At 41.3% G+C, this 18,804-nt stretch overlaps 1 protein-coding gene across 3 annotated transcripts in view; it reads left to right on the top strand.

Moving 5' to 3' along the window:
- The first annotated feature begins 1,322 nt into the window (after positions 1-1,322).
- The window catches only part of CARS1 (cysteinyl-tRNA synthetase 1), a 50,133-nt gene continuing 32,651 nt past the window's right edge, over positions 1,323-18,804 (top strand). The window contains exons 1-3 of one of the 3 annotated variants that reach the window (XM_027825400.3): positions 1,323-1,596; positions 9,309-9,554; positions 18,689-18,780. In XM_027825400.3, coding sequence (XP_027681201.1) covers positions 1,572-1,596; positions 9,309-9,554; positions 18,689-18,780 — 363 coding nt within the window. In that variant the 5' untranslated portion in view covers positions 1,323-1,571. Of the gene's footprint in view, positions 1,597-9,308; positions 9,555-17,084; positions 17,246-18,688; positions 18,781-18,804 lie in introns of those variants that run through there. The other 2 variants (XM_007062956.4, XM_037899653.2) reach the window with 2 other exon arrangements.

Raw genomic sequence — 18,804 nt, 5'->3', positions numbered from 1 at the left:
TCGTGCATGTTTTCTTGATGAGCTGGAAGAAGAGAGCAGATAAGTACAAATCTGGATCTGAATAAACTTTACACAAAAAAAATGGGGAAACTGTCATACTTGAACAGAGCACTGCCCTATCTTCCTAACAATGACCCTGGCATGCTAGATCCCTCAGAATGTGGCAAAACCTGCTGCACTGCATCTAACTCCTCTGTATTTTAATTAAGGTGCATCTGCCCATTTGACTTCTATCTGTATTAATTTTCAGCTATGTAATATGAACCCAGGCTTTCAGCTTGGATTTGCAGAGTTGAAGTATTCCTGCAGTGCTAGGGCTGCCTACAACACTTCTCTTCTGCGCACAGAATATCTATAGTCAGCCAAGTGCCTTCTACAATTCAGCCTCCACCAGCTCTTACTTTAAACACCTTAAGCAGCTGTGTCATTATTATAGCAACCATGATGGCATGGGTCAATTGGATGAATAGAAATTAGAATTCTCTGTGGTGTCAACTCTTGTGTGATTTTATCCTGACTCTTATGATAGTTGGTGTTTTCCTTAAAGCCCCCGCTCCTGGAGTCATCTGATGAAAGGGTTTTCTTCCCCCGCCCCCAATCTCCTGCTGGTAATAGCTCATCTTAAGTGATCACTCTTCTTACAGTGTGCATGATAAACACCCATTTTTTCATGTTCTGTGTGTATATAAATCTCCTCACTGTATTTTCCACTGAATGCATCCGATGAAGTGAGCTGTAGCTCTTGAAAGCTTATGCTCAAATAAATTGGTTAGTCTCTAAGGTGCCACAAGTCCTCCTTTTCTTTTTGCGAATACAGACTAACACGGCTGCTACTCTGAAACCTGATTCAGAGAGACTCCCACCTTCCGTTCTGAAATAAATGCACGTTTCTAGCCTTTGTGGTTGCGGCGAGAAGCTGCCTTGCACATGTGACCTGAGGGTGCCCTAAAGGCTCAGCAATCAGAAGGCAAATATAGAGAACCAATGATTTTATTATTTATAACTCATTATTTTATGCCAATATCAAATTTTTTGGGGGTAGGAGGGAGTCTGACTCATAGGGTTCAGCATGCCGGGGGTGGCAGCACTGCCCACCCTGCAGAGAGCATGGCCTCCTGGCTTGGGGTGTGTGTAGGGCCTTCCCCCATTGGCTCAGTGGGGCGGGGCAGCAGGGCAGGTGAAGCTCCCAGGCTCCAACTCTTGCAGGGACAGGGGAGCTCAGTCCCCCTTGCCAGCCCCTCCTCCTCCTCTTTGCAGGGACCAAGCTGATCAAGGGGGCGGAACCTCACAAGCCCCGCCTCCCAGCGCTGCGGGCAAGGCCAGAGAAGACCAGTGAATCCCATTCGCGCACGCGCACCAAGCGCTAGTACCGGCGTCTCAGCCCCCCCTCCGTCACGTGACTCCGTTGGCCCCCGAGGTGCGTTTCTCCCCGTTGCCCGGTTACCCTGTGGTCACCGGAAGTGTCGTAGAGAGGCGGAGCGAGGGTTTTCCATCCGGACGCGGCGGTCTTGCATCAGCCTGTGAGAAGAGTCGGCTAGACGCGGCAGAACGAAGTAGGAGGAGGGAGCAGGATGGCGACAGCCGGCGGGGAGCCCAGTAAGTGCCAGGTCCCGGGCTCGGGCGGGCGCGGCCCCTTTAAGGCCGCTCGAGGTGCAGGGCCGGCGGGGGTCCCGTCGGGCAGGTGCGCCGTGCCATGGCAACGGGTCGCCGCGTCCTCGCGCCTGGTGCCCTGCCAGAGCCGAGTGTCCCGGCGTCCTCGCCGCCCGGTGCTGGGGCTGCGCAGTGATGTCATAGCGCCCTGCTGCTGCTGCAACGTGCCGTGAGGTCACTGCACCCGTAGCCGTGGGTAGTGATGTCACCGCCACCCGCCGTCACCGTGGCTCATGAGGTCACTGCCTGGGGCACAGTGGGGGAGCGTGATGTCACCGCACCCTGGTGCAGCAGGGTGTCATGATGTGCCACCGTCCGGCTCCGGCTCATCCCGAGGGGTCGCTCTGCCCGCATGTGGCCTGGCAGCTCTCTGTTATCCTAGCACTGAATCAAACCGGTGCTGTGCTGGGACGTTGTCACCTTGCTCCTGCAGGACCTGGGATGCCCTGTTCTAAGCTGCGGTGAGCTTGCAAAGGCCAGGTCCGTGTGTTCTCGCCATGGTTTGTGGCATCAGATGTTTCCTTTCCTTCTGATATGTCAGGAAGGGGCAGTATGAATTCTGTGCGGTTTCGGGAGCTCCGCGACCTAGTTTAGCTCATGCGAAGGTCACTCGGGTATGTTCCTGCCCTATAAATCAGCAGTAGTGAGACACACAGGCTTGTCAGTTGTTGGGACTGAGAAATTTAAAGATATTGGATTTAAAGATTCAGCTTTCAAAGGCACAAATGCCATTTAGTTACCTAACTACCCTAGGTGCCTAGCTGTTGTTTGTGCCTTTGAAACGACACCCTGGAGGGTTAGAAAAGATGCTATCCTGTAACAAGTCATATGGATCCTAAACTTCTGAGGCAACTGTGTTGGGTTAGTGGTAGCACGGTGAGACGACTTACTACTGTACGAGGCAAAACTTGGGATACCAGCAATACAAGCCTGAAGTACCATTACTGATATGTAAGTGGCTCTCATATAGGTTAAATATCCTTAAATTTCCATGTTGTCCCTTCTTCTTTGACTCCTAAAGTTGCTTTCTTTCCTGTTCGTTAATCATAATACTGTTTGTCAGTGGGACAGACTCTTCTAATGATGGGCTCTACAAATTATAAGAATCAGTGCAGTACAGGGTTTGTTTCCGAGGGATAAACTTGGCACACGTGTTTGTGTTTAAAAGCGAAGGAGTGACAGTCTGCATTCTAGACCCCTGACATAAGACCTGTTCTACAGAAGAGCTCCTACAATCTCCCCATGTGAGCCATATTGTGGTACTTTTTGTGTGCTCCTTCCTTCTGTCTCTTATGATTCAGGAAGCCTCCTCTCCAGGGGAAGGTTTTTAAATAAAAATGTTTGGTTTTGTAAGAAGAGTTCTTTTATCCAACATCACCAAAAAGTCTCGCATAGTAGGATTGTCTTTGCCTAAATATGTGGTATGGATATGCAGGACATTGTTAATTAATGTGAGAGCAACAGCTCAGGTGCTCCTGGAGTAATTGACAGTGTTCTATCTGGGGAGCATCTGGTGTCCTTCCAATCTTCTAAAAACCTTTTTTTTTAAAAAGTTTTTAAAAAATCAGGGTTTATTTTAGTAGAACAGTTCAGAGTTTTGCGCTTTAAGTTATTATTTACTATATATATTGTAGTGCAGCCCCATTGTGCAAGGCACTGTACAGACATAAAACAAAGTGATGGCCCCTCCACACTTAGTGAAAATATTATTGGTAGTTCTGTTTTACAAGTAAGAATAATATTCTCATATTTATGAAGTGGTTGCTAGTACACCTTTTCGTTTTCTGATTTATTTTCAACAGCTTAAATAAGAATAATTGAAATATCAAGGCATGAGCTTTCTTGAAAACTTTTGGTTAAGTTTATTATAAGGGCTACCAGTATTACTTATTGCTTAAAAGTCCACTGTTTAGTTCTTTAAAATTTAAGTTTATTTTACTTAAAAATGTATATTTGCATAGTCTAATCACATTAAACATTTTTTCATGAATTTTTGTTTTGAATTTAAGTATTCTCCTCCAGTGTTCCACCAAAGTACTGTAACTTTAGGTAAGTCTACACTGCACATGCCTTTTGGTGGTGTCTAGAATACATACACTACTTGCCCTCGTAGCGCGGGTATTAATAGCAGTGTAGATGGTGAGGCACTGCTTAGGCAAATAGAGTACAGGCATGACTGAACGCTGTGGGACGTACTCAGCTGTATCCCTACATGGCTCTCTACAGCCCAAGCAGTGCCTCTCTATTTATGCGGCTATTTTTAGTGATGTCGTGTCCCGCTACCTCCCCACTGCTGGAGCCCTTTTCTGCTGCAGGAAGCTGCCAGAGACTTTCCACCACAGGGAAAGGCGCATGGAGTGAGGGAGCTGCTGGAGGCTTTCTTCACAGCCTCCCCTCTGCCAGAACCTTTCATCGATGCATGTAACTACACACCTCAGTGTGTACACAGTCTGCTTTTCACTGTGGCATGTAACTGCACATATCCTACAGGCCGCTGTAAGTGGTGTGCAGTGTAGAGGTAACCTTTGTATTAGTTCATGAGAATTTGAAAGTGAAAATGACTAAAAAAACCAAAAATGAAACTGATGACAATAGATCCTGCTTTATTTGAGCCTCCCATCTTACAATCCCTATTGCCAGAAAACAGTTTATGCCCCCAGTATACATCATTTGCACTGAAATATCATCTGTTTATCTGAATGAATTTCTGTGCCCTCCATTCTATTTGTGTACATTCTTTCATCCAGCTGTTGCAAAATTGTTATGAAAATGTAGTAAGCCAGACACAAAATCTACTCATCCACCTTTACCATGTGGCTGAGGATAATGGGCGGGGGAATGACTCCTCTCGGATGAGCAGAGTTTTTGCAAGGCTCCTGTAATCTTTTCAGTGACCAAGATGAGTAATATGCAAACTGTAAACAGGCAGCAGAAATGGTGAACAAGTAATCTGAAGTGGTGTGAGTAATACAGCACATTATACTTTTATAAGTACTATTTTTAAAGTGCAGATCACCTGAAAGAATGCAGAAGAGAACCAGACCTTTAAAGTGTCTTTTTTTGTATATAAAATAAGAGTGTTATGAATTGGTATGAATATTTGTAATCATTTCCGATTGCTGTCTGCAAAGGCTTTGGCAATCTTCTCTGCAGCAGAGATTCCCAAACTGTGCCCATTTGGCTTGTACAAATCACTGACAATGTTAGAGGAACTCCACTGAATGTGTTGAGCCCAAAATATCTGGTACCCCACTGAAGTAAGGGATCCCCATATATTTGTGTGTGGGTATCCTCTTCCAGTCTAATGTCCTTTCTATGCCTGCTGTGCTGACAATGTTTTTGACAGCATAAAGGCCTTACACTTTGTTTGTGGGATTCTTGTCTTACAAAAGTGAGACACTGATGACATTGGTATCATTTAAGTCAAGCTATCTAACTGATGTATTGCATAACAAGATTTCAAGGTTGTTTTTCTTTTTTAATCTTTCATGTAAATGGTATGTAGAAACTAATATGTCTTAATCATCAGCTCTGTGTCTTATTTCAACATTCCATACAAGGCCACAATGTCATATAGCATTAGGTGGCATAATTTTCCATATATGGAAAGTAGAACATGTTGACAATTATATCACATGGAGGGTTCATGCACCTATATTAATTAGCATACCAAAAAGTAGCACCGTATTAGTCTCTGCAGTGAAGCTAAGTGGTGCTAAACTTTTTAACATTGGGGAAATTTCAGATTTGCTGCATGTTAATAGGTTTCAGAGTAGCAGCCGTGTTAGTCTGTATTCGCAAAAAGAAAAGGAGTACTTGTTAGAGTACTAACCAATTTATTTGAGCATAAGCTTTCGTGAGCTACAGCTCACTTGTTGCATCTCAACTACTGATGTTCAAAGTGTATATTTAAAAAGAGAGAGCTGCCATTGAGTGATTTAATAATTGCCAATGGATCATTCCAATCAGATGAGTTTTAATCCTGTGTTCAGTGCTTCTACAGCATTCTTGTTCTTCTGTAGAGAAGAAGCTGCCTATCTTGTTGAATACTAATAGATTATTTTATATATTTTTTTCAGTATGGACGTTAATACACTGGGGAATAGGATGGTGGGCCTTTTTTCATTGTGGTATAAATCAAATTTGAACTTGGTACACCAATTTTTTTTTTAATTAAAATAGTTCAGGCTTTAAATGGGTGTGGTGGTTTGTTTTTTGCTTGAGAAGTTCTGATCACTCCAATCTGAAGTGTTCTATCTGTACAAAAGATATGGCATGAAAACTAGCAGTGCAATCATTCCCATTCTGCCTACTAATATGCTTCAACCTTGTTCTGGAAGGATCACATCTGAGTTTGAGAGGGGGATGTTTTATTCTTCGTGTTAATTCACTTGTACTTGGGACTGCCACCAAGAATAGTAAATGTGGAGGTGACTTCTGGTATAGCTGTTGACCATCAGGATGAACCGGACAGAAACCAGTGTATTTTACATGTATTTTACAATCATTAGATTGTAATGACTGTTGAGTTTTGGCTGAGTTTGAGCCAGTAACCTAACAGTAAAAGACCATATCTTATTAACAATCCCCTGAGCCATCTAGATTCCCTTGCATTCAGAAGGACACATGTGTTTTTGTATCTCTCAGTTAGTTGATGGGTTTGTGTAAACAGGAGACACAGGATACTATACAACTTCCCTTTCCAAATGGTTTCAGGGTGTGGAGGAAAAAGATCATTACTCAAACGTACCAAGTTTCCTTAAATTAGTCAAAGTTCATACCTGCAATAATACTTGTCAAAAAGAGTGGTGCCTCCTCCTTAAGGCTTTTTGAGACTTATGTGTTGGGATATGAATCTTTCTCCTAGGGAGTATGTTGTTTTCCTGATCTTTCATACACACAATATATCATGGAGCTCATCTGGCCATTCAGATTTCAAACTGATCAACCAGTTTACATCTTACATTAATGAATGTTTCATTTTGTAAACATCTACTAGAGATAAGAATAAATATTCCAATATTTACAAACATGAACCATTTAGAGAGAAATTAAGTTCATGGGCCAATCTTAATCCCATTTATAAGATTGCACATATTGTCTAGTTAAAACTACACATATCCATTTTTCTTTTTACTTCTTATCCACCATGGATAATACTGCATTGACTTAAATTTGAGGGAGATTTTTAGTGCATTGAGCTGACTCTTTGATTTTTGTGTGTGTGTGTGTGTGTGTGTGTGTGTGTTAAGTATGCAAAGCAACCATTGTGACTGTGATTTTTCTGTCACTGGTTCTGTTCATTGCACTAAACTTGAAACATCTGGCATTACATCCTGTGTATATTTTAAAGGGTCAAATACACTTGTTATCTCACTAGCATTTATACATCATCCCTCTATATTACTGTCTTCTCGAAAGGTTGCTTGATGTAAATAGACAATACATGCAGTATTAGATATGGTTTTAGAAGTGTAATTGACTAATATTTTCCTCTTTGTTTTATAATTCTAATTGCCACTATTCTGCGTTGCTTCCAATGATTTGCAGGAACCAAATGAGCCGCTGAAATATTCCATTAAAGCGAAACAATTATTTTGTTCCCCATAGGAAATGGGCCACACACAAAATCTCAGTCTCAGCTGATAATACCTACACACATCTGGAAGAATCCCCCCACCTTCAGAGTTCCCACACCCACTTGTAGCTATTGCTTTTCCTTTCAAAAGCTGTGCTGTGGCAATAAGCTTAGTGCTACGGAAGCTATATGGAAACTTCCCTTGTAGAACAAGATTACCATACTGTCTGAGAAATAAAAACTTGGTTTAGTGGCCTGGAACATGGGATTTGGAGACAAGAACTCATGTTCTAATCCTGGCACTGACACAAACTCTTTGTATGATCCTAAGTACATATTAATTTTTCCTTTTCACTTATGTACCTCACGAGACAGTTCGTTAATGTTTGTACAGTGTTTTGAACATGGAAAGCACTCGAAAGTGCTAAATTGTTAGGGAAAGATTTAAGGCTGTGTGGACTTAATGTGAGTGCTAGCACAGATTTTATAACTGCCACTGAGAGCAAATCACAATGCTTTCTATACAGCAGTGGTTCTCAAATCCCCCCCCCACCCCCAATGACTACTTGAAAATTGCTGAGGGTCGCAGCGAACCACTTAATGATCTTTCCAAATGTTGTTTGTACCGTTAGCTAACTATTGTGAAGCGCTTTGGATAAAAGCACTATATAAAAATAACGTAATAATAAATGTGATTTTGTTCTATAAATAAAAGCAAACAACTCACATTTTAATATCCGTAGTCTTCCCTTTCTGATACAATGGATGTGCCCTCTTTCTCCTGCCATGGCAGCCCCCAAGCTGGGGCTGGGAAGCAAGGGGGGGTCTCTCCCCTGCCATAGCAGCCACAGAGCTGAGGCTGGGGAGGAGGGCTATCTTTTCCCGGCAGCCGCAGCCCTGGAGCTGGGAAAAGTCGCCTCTTTCTGTGGCCACCGCAGTCCTGCACATCCCAAATTCCCCGTACCCCCTCTTCTAACCCCACTGCCCCCTACCACCCTATTTCCCCCAAGACCACCACCTCACTTTACATGTGAGCCTGCGCAGCTCCGCTAATGAGGTGGGTGGCCCTTCATTCTCTTGTGTGCAGCAGCCCAGGCATGCAACTTAGAGGGAACTATCTGCAAACCACCTAAATGGAGCATGCAGACCACTGGTGGCCCATGGACCACAGTTTGGTACTCTGCTGTACAGTACCTTATTGTGAGTGTGCCTCCCAAACCACAGAACTTCTCCCTTTGTAAATGTGCTATGCTCTTTTCATTATAAAAGTTACTTAGTGCTTGTAAAATAAACTGTATAAAACAAAGCCTATTTTACGTATGCATGATGGAAGATGAGCTGAGTAAGTCAGAGGAAAGAATGGGGGTATATGTGAGGTAGTCTGCCATCTCTTCTGTCCATTAATATAACTCCTGTTCATTTTAATGCATATTACATACACATTTGAGGAAAGAAACTGATGCAGGGGACATACAGGTAGTAGCACCGATGGCTGTAATTTAACATTCTGCAAACATCTGTGAGTCAGAGCAAGTAAGGGAAAGTGGGCATCAAATTAGGACCCCACACTTAAGCCCCAGTCCTGCAAAGTACAACCTGTATATGTTGTGAGTAATTCCATTAATGTTAATATGACTACTCACAGTGCATAAAGTTAATCATAAATGTGTACATCTTTGTGGGACGAGGGCTTTAGTGGACTAAGAGAGTGAAGTGCTGATTAAACCCACTAGGCATGGAAGATCCTCTATAACTGTTATACATTGTATTTTTGTTTTCATGCAAAAGACCTGGGTCTGTGCCTTTGTCTCTGAGCCATGATTTCCCCCTGAAATTTACCATGTAAAAAAATTGTCCTAATATTTAAAAAAAAAAAAAAAGACCATTTAGAACAGCCTTTTATGGTTGTTCATTACATTTGACAAAATATTTTTCGCTCAAATTTGCTGTCAATTTCTAGTATACATCTGGTTGTTTCAATGATATTATTTGCCCTACTAGCTTTGGGATATATTTTTGCTCATAATATGCCTTTTTTACTTTAGTTCTGACCATATGTCCTGTACCTCTGTCTTTGCAGCTTCCAACTACAGTTTCATTCTGAGCATTAGTGAAGAGGAAGCCAGGCTGAAGGCTCTGGACAAGTACCTCAGCACTCGTAGTTATATCCAGGGGTTCACATTTTCACATGCAGATGTGGAGGTATTCAGACAGTTTTCGAGGCCACCTATGGACCAGCATTTCCATGTTGTTCGGTGGTACAGGCATATAGAAGCAATCTATGGTGGCAGCAATGAAAAAATTGAACCTTGTAAACTTCTGACAAGTGAGTAGTGACATGGAATTGGTGGGCAAGTTACAGATTAGTAGACATTTTGTTTGTTTGTTTATTTTGATTGCAGAGAACCTCAACAATTGCCCACCCATCCTATCGGTGATTTTACACAATATTAAATTTCACAATATCAAAACAATATTTAAATCCCATATAACAGACTGCAGACACTCTAATAATCAAACCAGCAGCAAGTATAAATATAAACCCTTCAATATCCCCTCATCCTCAAATGGCCAAGGAAGAAAAGGATGGCCTTTGGAGATTGTCCAGAAGTATGACAAATCTGGGCTCTGGCAGACTAAGGGGGAAAGCAAATTCCAGAGTTAGAATCATAGGACTGGAAGGGACCTCTAGAGGTCATCTAGTCCAGTTCCCTGCACTCATGGCAGGACTAAGTATTATCTAGACCATCCCTGTCAGGTGTTTGGAGATTTTTAAGAGCAGGTTAGACAATGATCTTTTTGGGTTCAGAAGTTAAGCTGACTGGTCTGCAATTCCCCGGGTTGTCCTTATTTCCCTTTTTATAGATTGGCACTATATTTGCCCTTTCCCAGTCTTCTGGAATCTCTCAAGTCTTCCAAGACTTTTCAAAGATATTCGCTAATGGCTCAGATATCTCTTCAGTCAGCTCCTTGAGTATTCTAGGATGCATTTCATCAGACCCTGGTGATTTGAAGACATCTAACTTGTCAAAGTAATTTTTAACTTGTTCTTTTCCTATTTTAGCCTCTAATCCTAACTCATTTTCACTGGCATTCACTATGTTAGACATCCAATCACCACCAACCTTCTTGGTGAAAACCGAAACAAAGAAGTCATTAAGCACTTCTACATTTTCTGTTATTGTTTTTCCCCCTCATTGAGTAGCAGGCGTACCCTGTCCTTGGTCTTCCTCTTACTTCTAATGTATTTGTAGAATGTTTTCCTGTTATCCTTTATGCCTCTAGCTAGTTGAGAGCACCTTGCTAACAGTTTCCCCCACCTTAATACCACGGAAGTTAGGTGTCTCTGCAGATCACAACTGTGGAAGAGGTGGTTCCTTGGGTAACGCGATCCCATAGAGTTTAGGAGTTAAAAGGGGAAACCAGCATCTTGAACTCCACCTGGAAACCCACAGCCAATTAGTACAGTTCCAGTGACACTACATTATGTGCTTCTGATATGAGGCTTCACTTAAACAGATGCTATGTTCATTCTGCATTAGCTGAAGTTTCCAGATGTTCTCAAGGTGTAACTTCATGTAGAAAGTATTACAGTAACTTAGTTTCAAGGTGGCAAAATCATGGATAACTGTGCCAAGGTCGATGGTAGGATAAATGTGGCTGTTTCTATCAGATGAACAGAAAGCTGGGTGCCATTAGTATACTGAAGATATCATAGCACTTGGCTCCTTATGAAATCTCCTAGTAACCTTATGTTCACATAAATAAGAGAGGGAACAGAATGGAGCCCATCACACCTCATGTGACAGGGCTCTTGGAGCTCACAGTTGCTATCACTACCCTCTGAGTCCTTCCAAATTAAAAGGAGTAAAAACACTGCAGAGTGACTCCATCTATTCCTGCTCGGTGATCGGAGATGTGTCACTAGCAGTGTAACACACACTCCAGATTACATCATTAGCAAATTACCACAAAGTTCTACACTGGGGTGTAGCTAGTAATGTGGCATAATTGATGGATTCAGAGGTATTTGAAATAGTGAAGCTATTTCCTTATTTGTTTTATTTGATATTTTCTCCGCTTACAGAAATCAATTATCAGTGTTTTTAATAATAATAAAAAAACTAACCATTAGGTATAAGACATTTGTCATAGATCCACAGGAGCAGTCTCTTGGAGGAGCCTCTTCAATGTGCTATCCCCCAGGGGGTCTCACTCTTCCTGAAGGGTAGGCCATACAGCCTCACCATCTCCTGAGAATGAACTGCTGGGGCTTCAGCGCTTCTGCATCACACCATAAGCCCGACTGAATAAGTCCAACTGAGATAGACTCCAGGTTAGGGACTTGTACACTTTTCAGGGTCTAATGCACGTCACACAGTATTTGCAGTGACACTCAGTGGTTTCAGAACAGCAGGGTTTATTAGTCAACTGGATGCACAGCACTGAAAGTCTTTAGGTTAGCATTGTGATATAAAGGCTAAACCATAGTCCATTCTGGTCAGCCCAGAGCAATTCACCAGTCAAGCTGTAGTGAACTCCATTTTCAGGCTCTGTGTTTCTCTCTGACTTTCTTCCTTAGTCTGTTCCCAGATGAGCGAGCTCCCAAACTTCTTCCAGAGCCCACACTTATCCTTCCCCCATCACACCTCTTAGTTCTTTGTTCTTGAGCTGGGGCTCTGCTCAGCTTCCCTGCTGAGAAGTGGGGAAACCCTCTTAGAATCATAGAATATCAGGGTTGGAAGGGACCTCAGGCGGTCATCTAGTCCAACCCCCGGCTCAGAGCAGGACCAATCCCCAACTAAATCATCCAGCCCTGCCTGGCGGACCCTTGAAGCCTGCTCGCGGCCCCGCAGTGGGCCCCAGATACCTGGCTGAGAATCACTGGCCTACTCTACAGGGTTAGGTCAATGTAAGCTGCCTTGCGTCAACTTAGCTGTGGAGGCATCTTCACTTGCATTTGGCTCCTGCTGACGTAAGTGCCTCTCTATGCCAATTTAGTAACACCACCTCCCCAAGTGGCGTAGTCACAGTCGATGTAATTAGGTTGACGCAATGTCAGTTCAGACGTTGTGTTGCTTATATCGACTGTTACTGGCCTTCAGAAGCCATCCCACAATGCCCCACACTGATAATACAATCGATACAAGAGCTCCACCAACACAAGGAACCAAGTGTGCGCACACACACACAAGCAATTTAATAACTGCAGTGGCTGTATGCCAACATAAGTTAGGTTGACATAATTTTGTAGTGCAGATATGGCCTAAGAGTGTCAGAGCTAAATACGAGATTGAACAGATAATTTAACTTAAGTAATTAACACAGGATAACTCAAGGTAAAATGCTCCTTTAATACATCTGTAGTCAAAGGACAGAAAGGGGGTATCAAGGTTCCTTCCCCACTCTTAACTCTAGGGTACAGCTGTGGGGACCTGCATGAAAACCTCCTAAGCTTACTTTTATCAGCTTAGGTTAAAACTTCCCCAAGGTACAAACTATTTTACCTTTTGCCCTTGGACTTTATCGCTGCTACCACCAAACATCTAACAGGTATATAACTGGGAAAGAGCCCGTTTGGAAACGTCTTTCCCCCCAAAATCCTCCCAATTTCCTGGGGAAGGTTTGATAAAAATCCTCACTAATTTGCATAGGTGAACACAGACCCAAACCCTTGGATCTTAACAATGAAAAAGCATTCAGATTCTTAAAAGAAGAATTTTAATAGAAGAAAAAGTAAAAAGAATCACCCCCGTAAAATCAGGATGGTAAATACCTTACAGGGTAATCAGATTCAAAACATAGAGAATCCCTCTAGGCAAAACCTTAAGTTACAAAAAGACACAAAAACAGGAATCTATATCCCATTCAGTACAGCTTATTTTCTCAGCCATTTAAAGAAATCAGAATCTAACGCATATCTAGCTAGATTACTTACTAAGTTCTAAGAGTCCATTCCTGTTCTGTCCCTGGCAAAAGCATCACACAGACAGAGAGAGCCTTTGTTTCTTCCCCCTCCAGCTTTTGAAAGTATCTTGTCTCCTCATTGGTCATTTTGGTCAGGTGCCAGCGAGGTTATCCTAGCTTCTTACCCCTTTACAGGTGAAAGGGTTTTTCCTCTGGCCGGGAGGGATTTTAAAGGTGTTTACCCTTCCCTTTATATTTATGACAGGGGGGCTAGTAGGTTACAGATTGTGGTAACCTGCCATAAATCCAGTGTCTTTATTAAGACCATGATTTCTAGGGTCTAGCAAAGTTATGAACCACAACAGACTAGTGTCCATCCAGAGAGCGGGACAGATCAGGCTGGGACAACAAAGAAGATGAGTTTACAAATTTCTCAGACAAAACCAATACTGAATCTATTATTATTTGGTACAAGTGAAAGTTCTGTCCTAAGCAAAATAATGGGGCAATTTTACCATTTGCCTGTTTTTCACTATTTAGTCCTATGAACACTAGAAGCACAAGCAGCCAAAAATAGGAGAAATTCAATCTGAAAGAAAATAATGAATATGGCAATTCACTGCACTAGACATTTGAAAACTCCAGGTTTGGGGACAGATGAGAGTTCATACAAAAAACACTTTGACCTATCCCAAGAGCACTTCTGAAGAAAGCTAAAAATACCTCCCATCCCAAGACAAGAATATGCAGAGACTCCCACAGAAGGTAATGATGAAAGAGAACAAAACAAAAGATTGTCTCCTCTTTTAGCACCACCAATCTTTGGATTATTGCGGCATGCTTGTAGCACAGCACCTGCTGTGCAAACAAGAATACAGACTTATAGTTACAGTTAATACAAATTTAGAATCTTATTGAAATGTTGCATCTTTAAAATAAGAGACTGGGAGGAAAATAAATGTCTTTAAAGGTGACTGCTGTTTAAATCTAATTGCTATAATCCACAGTTTTACGACAATAAAATTGCTCCTCAGAATGCAGAGTTCTATTTTGAGTGACTATTTTGAGTTTTCACTAAGGACTTAGGACAGAAAGAATATAAATACAATGGCAGACTAATGAAGTTTAGTCTTTAATTAATTCACACGTCCAATTAATACTATCCCCAAAGAAGACTATTACCAGGACAAAAAATCACGAGGGTCAGTTCCAGGCAAAACATCTAACTCAGACATGTGCATTTTAATTCTTTATTAAGAAGTAGTAAATATCTCTATTAGAGGATTACATTTCTTCTATAAACAACAACTCAGTAACACAGTATGCAGGAACTTAGCACTGTGATCTGAATAAGAGTGATCATCACTAGTCACTGTCTTGCTCCTAATGGGGTGAGTCACTCTGTTCAGTTTTCTGTTAAGATGGGTCATTTTTATTTAAGACTCAGCAGAAGCACAGCCGGCTAGTGAATTTTCAGTGTGTGCCTCTTAAATTGTTAAGTCCCAAAATAAAATATTTCAGCGAGAAAAAAAAACTGCTTTCCACTACACACACACACACTTACACACTTACACACTTTTACTTGGACTTACATCCACATTCCATTGGCAAATATGAAATTTTAGCTAACAAGAGGAAACCTAAAACAGCAGATCCTGCAGAACTTAAACTATCATTTACGTACATTTCTCAGGATTGCAAAGAAATCTTACTGAATGTGAACCAGCTGAAGTGTAGGCTTCCTGAATCTGCAGACAGCTCCAGTGTCTCTGCTGCAGCCTATAACTTTCCCAAGCAGAAGCTAACTGAAATTGATAAGTCAGATCAGTTTCACAAATTAAATCTAGAACCCCTTAGGCCAGAAGTGGGCAAACTATGACGCGTGGGCCAGATCTGGCCCACCAGCCGTTTTGAGCTGGCCCTCGAGCTCCTTCTGGGGAGCGGGGTCTGGGTTGTTGGTTGCTGGGTGTCAATGTATTGGTGATTGATTGGGTTTTCCATTGTTTTTTGTGGGTTTTCCATGGATGTCAATCAGCGTTGGCCAATATTTGTAATAACCCTTTCAATCCGCTTAGACAGCTAAGCAACACTCCACCTGCTCCTCGTGTCTCCTGGTCTGCCTTGACAGCAAACGTAATCCTTTTCCCACCCCCAATGCAAAGTAAGGGGGAAACGGGTTCACATAAGTCATAAAAAATATTACCAAAAAATCCTATTCTGTCACAGATGTATACAGTTTTTGTTTTGACTGTGTGAGGGTCCAGTCAATTGGAGCCGTTCAGTTTTTTTGCAAAGGGTTACAGAAATACAGATTTTGTATACTGTACAAGTTTATAGTAATGTAAACTGTGTTATTAACAGGGTAAATTAACATTTCTGAAAAGAATGTAGCTTTTCCTTGGTAATTAAACAATTACTGTTCACGTGAGGAAATGTGAACTGGTTAATCTAGGTTATTTTGTAACCTCTTGGGAGTTTGTCATTCTTCTCTGATGCTTTCCTATGCGCCAGCTGCCCTTAAACAAATGCTTTATAGTGAGGTCCCTGCTCAAGAAGTCCTGTAATAGTTATTATATTATTCATAGTACTTAGCTCTTGTACAATGCTGTTCAATAGCTGCATGTTAACACCCAATCTTTTTTGATCAAGGTTATTGAGAAGGTGGTGCTGCATTAACCCCAGTCGCATCCTGTCATCATACATGTTGTGAATGCCTACCAGTCTGGTGTTAATTGTTAGTCTGGCACAGACAGGTTTGGTTTTGTTGACTAACTCCACCTACCAACAGACACCGTGAAGGCTCCTGGGCTGATTTGTTGGCTCTGGCAGTAGTCTTTGATAGCACTAACTATAAGTCTTTGTTGATCCACCCACAGAGTTTCATGGGTGGCGATAGGATAGCCCTTCCGTAGATTTGTGCCTTTCTGTCTGAGAAATCTTACAGGGCGGTAATGAATCTGCCTTCTCCCAAGGTCTCCTTTTTAAGATATCCGTCTGACTGCTGGTGAAGATTGTGAGATATTATGTCTTACAGTGTCCAGTAGGCAGATGATATGCAGCGCTGCAATGCCTTTTCATAGAACTTGGATATTGCTCTTTGTATTGTCTTAGTGTCTAACAGTGCTAGGGATGTGGATGAGAACAAACTCGCTTAGGCTTAACCTAGAGAAGACCAAAGTGATGGGAAGAAGCATATAGATGAATGGGCTGGAACTGTACGTTGATCTTTTATTGGAAGTGTATGTTTGAACTTTACCATTATAGTCTATATATCATTGCTCCTGGATTGTGAGCTGACAGCTTTGGCACATAGGATCTTTTTTCTTCTGTGATTAATTTGGCTGTTGCCTTCATCACAGTAATCCATGTCATTGTAACCTTTGTAAATCTAAGAATAAACATTTGTCTTCTGGTATTTGGACTCCTTTATGGATAGGCTGGTTTTGTACTTGAGGTATGCGTTAACTTACATCTCATTTACAGTAAAATACTTAGAACTAATGATACAGCTCCGTGTACAGTATACCAATATAATATTTTATCCTTGTCTGGGTCAGGGTATTAAATTAAGCCTCTCTTTTCTAGTTACCCAATTGTTCAAAAGGATAGTGGGAATTATATATGAACACTTTTTGCAATTGATTATTGTGGTTCTCAGTTGCAATACACAAAGGAAGATGTTTCCAGGGAAACTGAGTGAATGATGGGCATGCTGAGAGACAAAACATGAAAGCCATTTTGACAATACAAGTTACAAACAACTGGATAATATTTTAGTTGCAGGTAAATTGCATCCCATATAAATTCTTAACAACAATACTGAAATAAATCGGGAGGGGAAACTTGTTGTATTTCTCAGTTTTCTGTCTTGCTGTTATTCTTCCAGTTTTGATGTAAGTTAATGTGTTAACTTAATATTCACACATCACATCACTGAAATACAGCCACAGGTGGTATGGAGCGTGGAGGCCAGATGCACAGCACACTGCAGCTTCTTGGAGGAGATGATACTCTGCTGCTACTTGTTTTTTAAGCACATCAGAGGTGTAATACCTAATGGAAGCATAATGGAAAAGAGAGAGTCCAGTTCTGCTCAGTGCTTATGTGCAGGTGGGCAAGGAAAAGGGAGTATATGAAGCCTTTTAATCCCTCCAGTTCCTTAGCGCAAGCAGCAGGGCACCCTTCCTGCCTTACAAATGCTGAGAGTTGTGCCCAGCTATTACCCCAGCACTCCAGCGGGCTCACACTGCATCCTCAAAGAATCATGTTTAGAGGTGTGTCCACGCCTCCTGTTTGGCACGCTGCAAGCTAGGACATATGATATGCTCCTTTTTAAAGGGGTCTTAAATATTGCCTGGCAATGCATTACCGTGCTTTGGCCTGAACCATCCTGCTATCTAAAAGCAGGATAGCTCTGTATTAGAGCTGTTCAGAAAAATTTCTACAGAATTTTTCTGCTGGGAAATTCAAGTTCATTGAAATTGAAACGATTCATGAGAACATGTCAATTTCAATTGGGGTTTTGTTGTGTTTCTACTTTTTTGTTTCATTTTCATTTTGTTTTGACTTTTATACTTATAATTATTTTATATATTTGAATATCATACTTAATATTTTGTATTTTGACATTATTGAAATGTTTTTGTTTTCATTGTACTAGAAATTTCAAATTTTCATTCTGATTTGAAATGAAAACAGATTACTAAAAGTTGGAAATTCCCACAGTATGGAAATTCCATTTTCTGATCTGCTCTACACAATGTTAGAACTATAGCTAGTACTACACTGATCTTCATCCTCTCTCTGGCCCCTTCCTCCTTGCTCCTTCCTCGAAACAGTACCCTCAGATAAGGGCTGGATTTTGTCCCATAATTTATCATACTTCTTCTTTTACCATAATGATTCTGCTACCTGCAATAAATAAATCAAAGACTAGATTGTGCCTTTTACTGAATGTGCTCCACTTAGATATGTATTTGTAGTAAATGAAGATGTTCAGAGAAGCTGTGTGTGATAAAAGGGTGAAGTTCTTTCTGAGCTATGCTGTCTGCCCTTTTCTCTTTCTCCCACTAAATATGTGTTCTTCAATACTGACTCTGGACTCTGTGGAAATTTTTCTAGGTATTACCTGAGTTTTAAGATATGCAGTCTTATTAGGGTCAATGGTTTTACAAAGATAAATTGTTACAGATCTTTTTGAAAACCTAATTACCTCAATGATTGACTAAATTTCAAAATCTTTGTACATGCTTTAATGCACACTGTATTGCAATTTTTTTCTATGTTTTAGATTTATAATTTGAAAAGGGATATAAACTGATGGCAAGCAAGAGAGTAGAAAATAAACTTGTACTAGCTTTATGGGAAGGTCTACATAATATAATTAGTTTGGGCTATTTTTGAATGGAGCTGTTTCTGTACATCCTATAAAAACATTTTTTCCTTTTGAAATAATTTAAGGCAGTAATGTGGAAAATCCTTTATTATAAATCCATATGTCTGTTATAATGATCTTTAGAAGTTTCTTGAGGTTGTCTTTACGTTCTTTTCTAGGTAAAGGCAAACGTACGCAGCCCCGTTGGTCTTCCCCAGAAGGAACAAAACAGTCTAAACTCTGCCTCTACAACAGCCTCACTCGCAACAAGGTGAATGAATGAAAAAAAAACTGC

Source organism: Chelonia mydas, chromosome 6 (assembly GCF_015237465.2).
Source record: "Chelonia mydas isolate rCheMyd1 chromosome 6, rCheMyd1.pri.v2, whole genome shotgun sequence".
Lineage (NCBI taxonomy): Eukaryota > Metazoa > Chordata > Testudines > Cheloniidae > Chelonia > Chelonia mydas.
The sequence above is the reverse complement of the archived record's forward strand: the minus strand, read 5'-3'. Positions and strand labels throughout refer to the sequence as shown.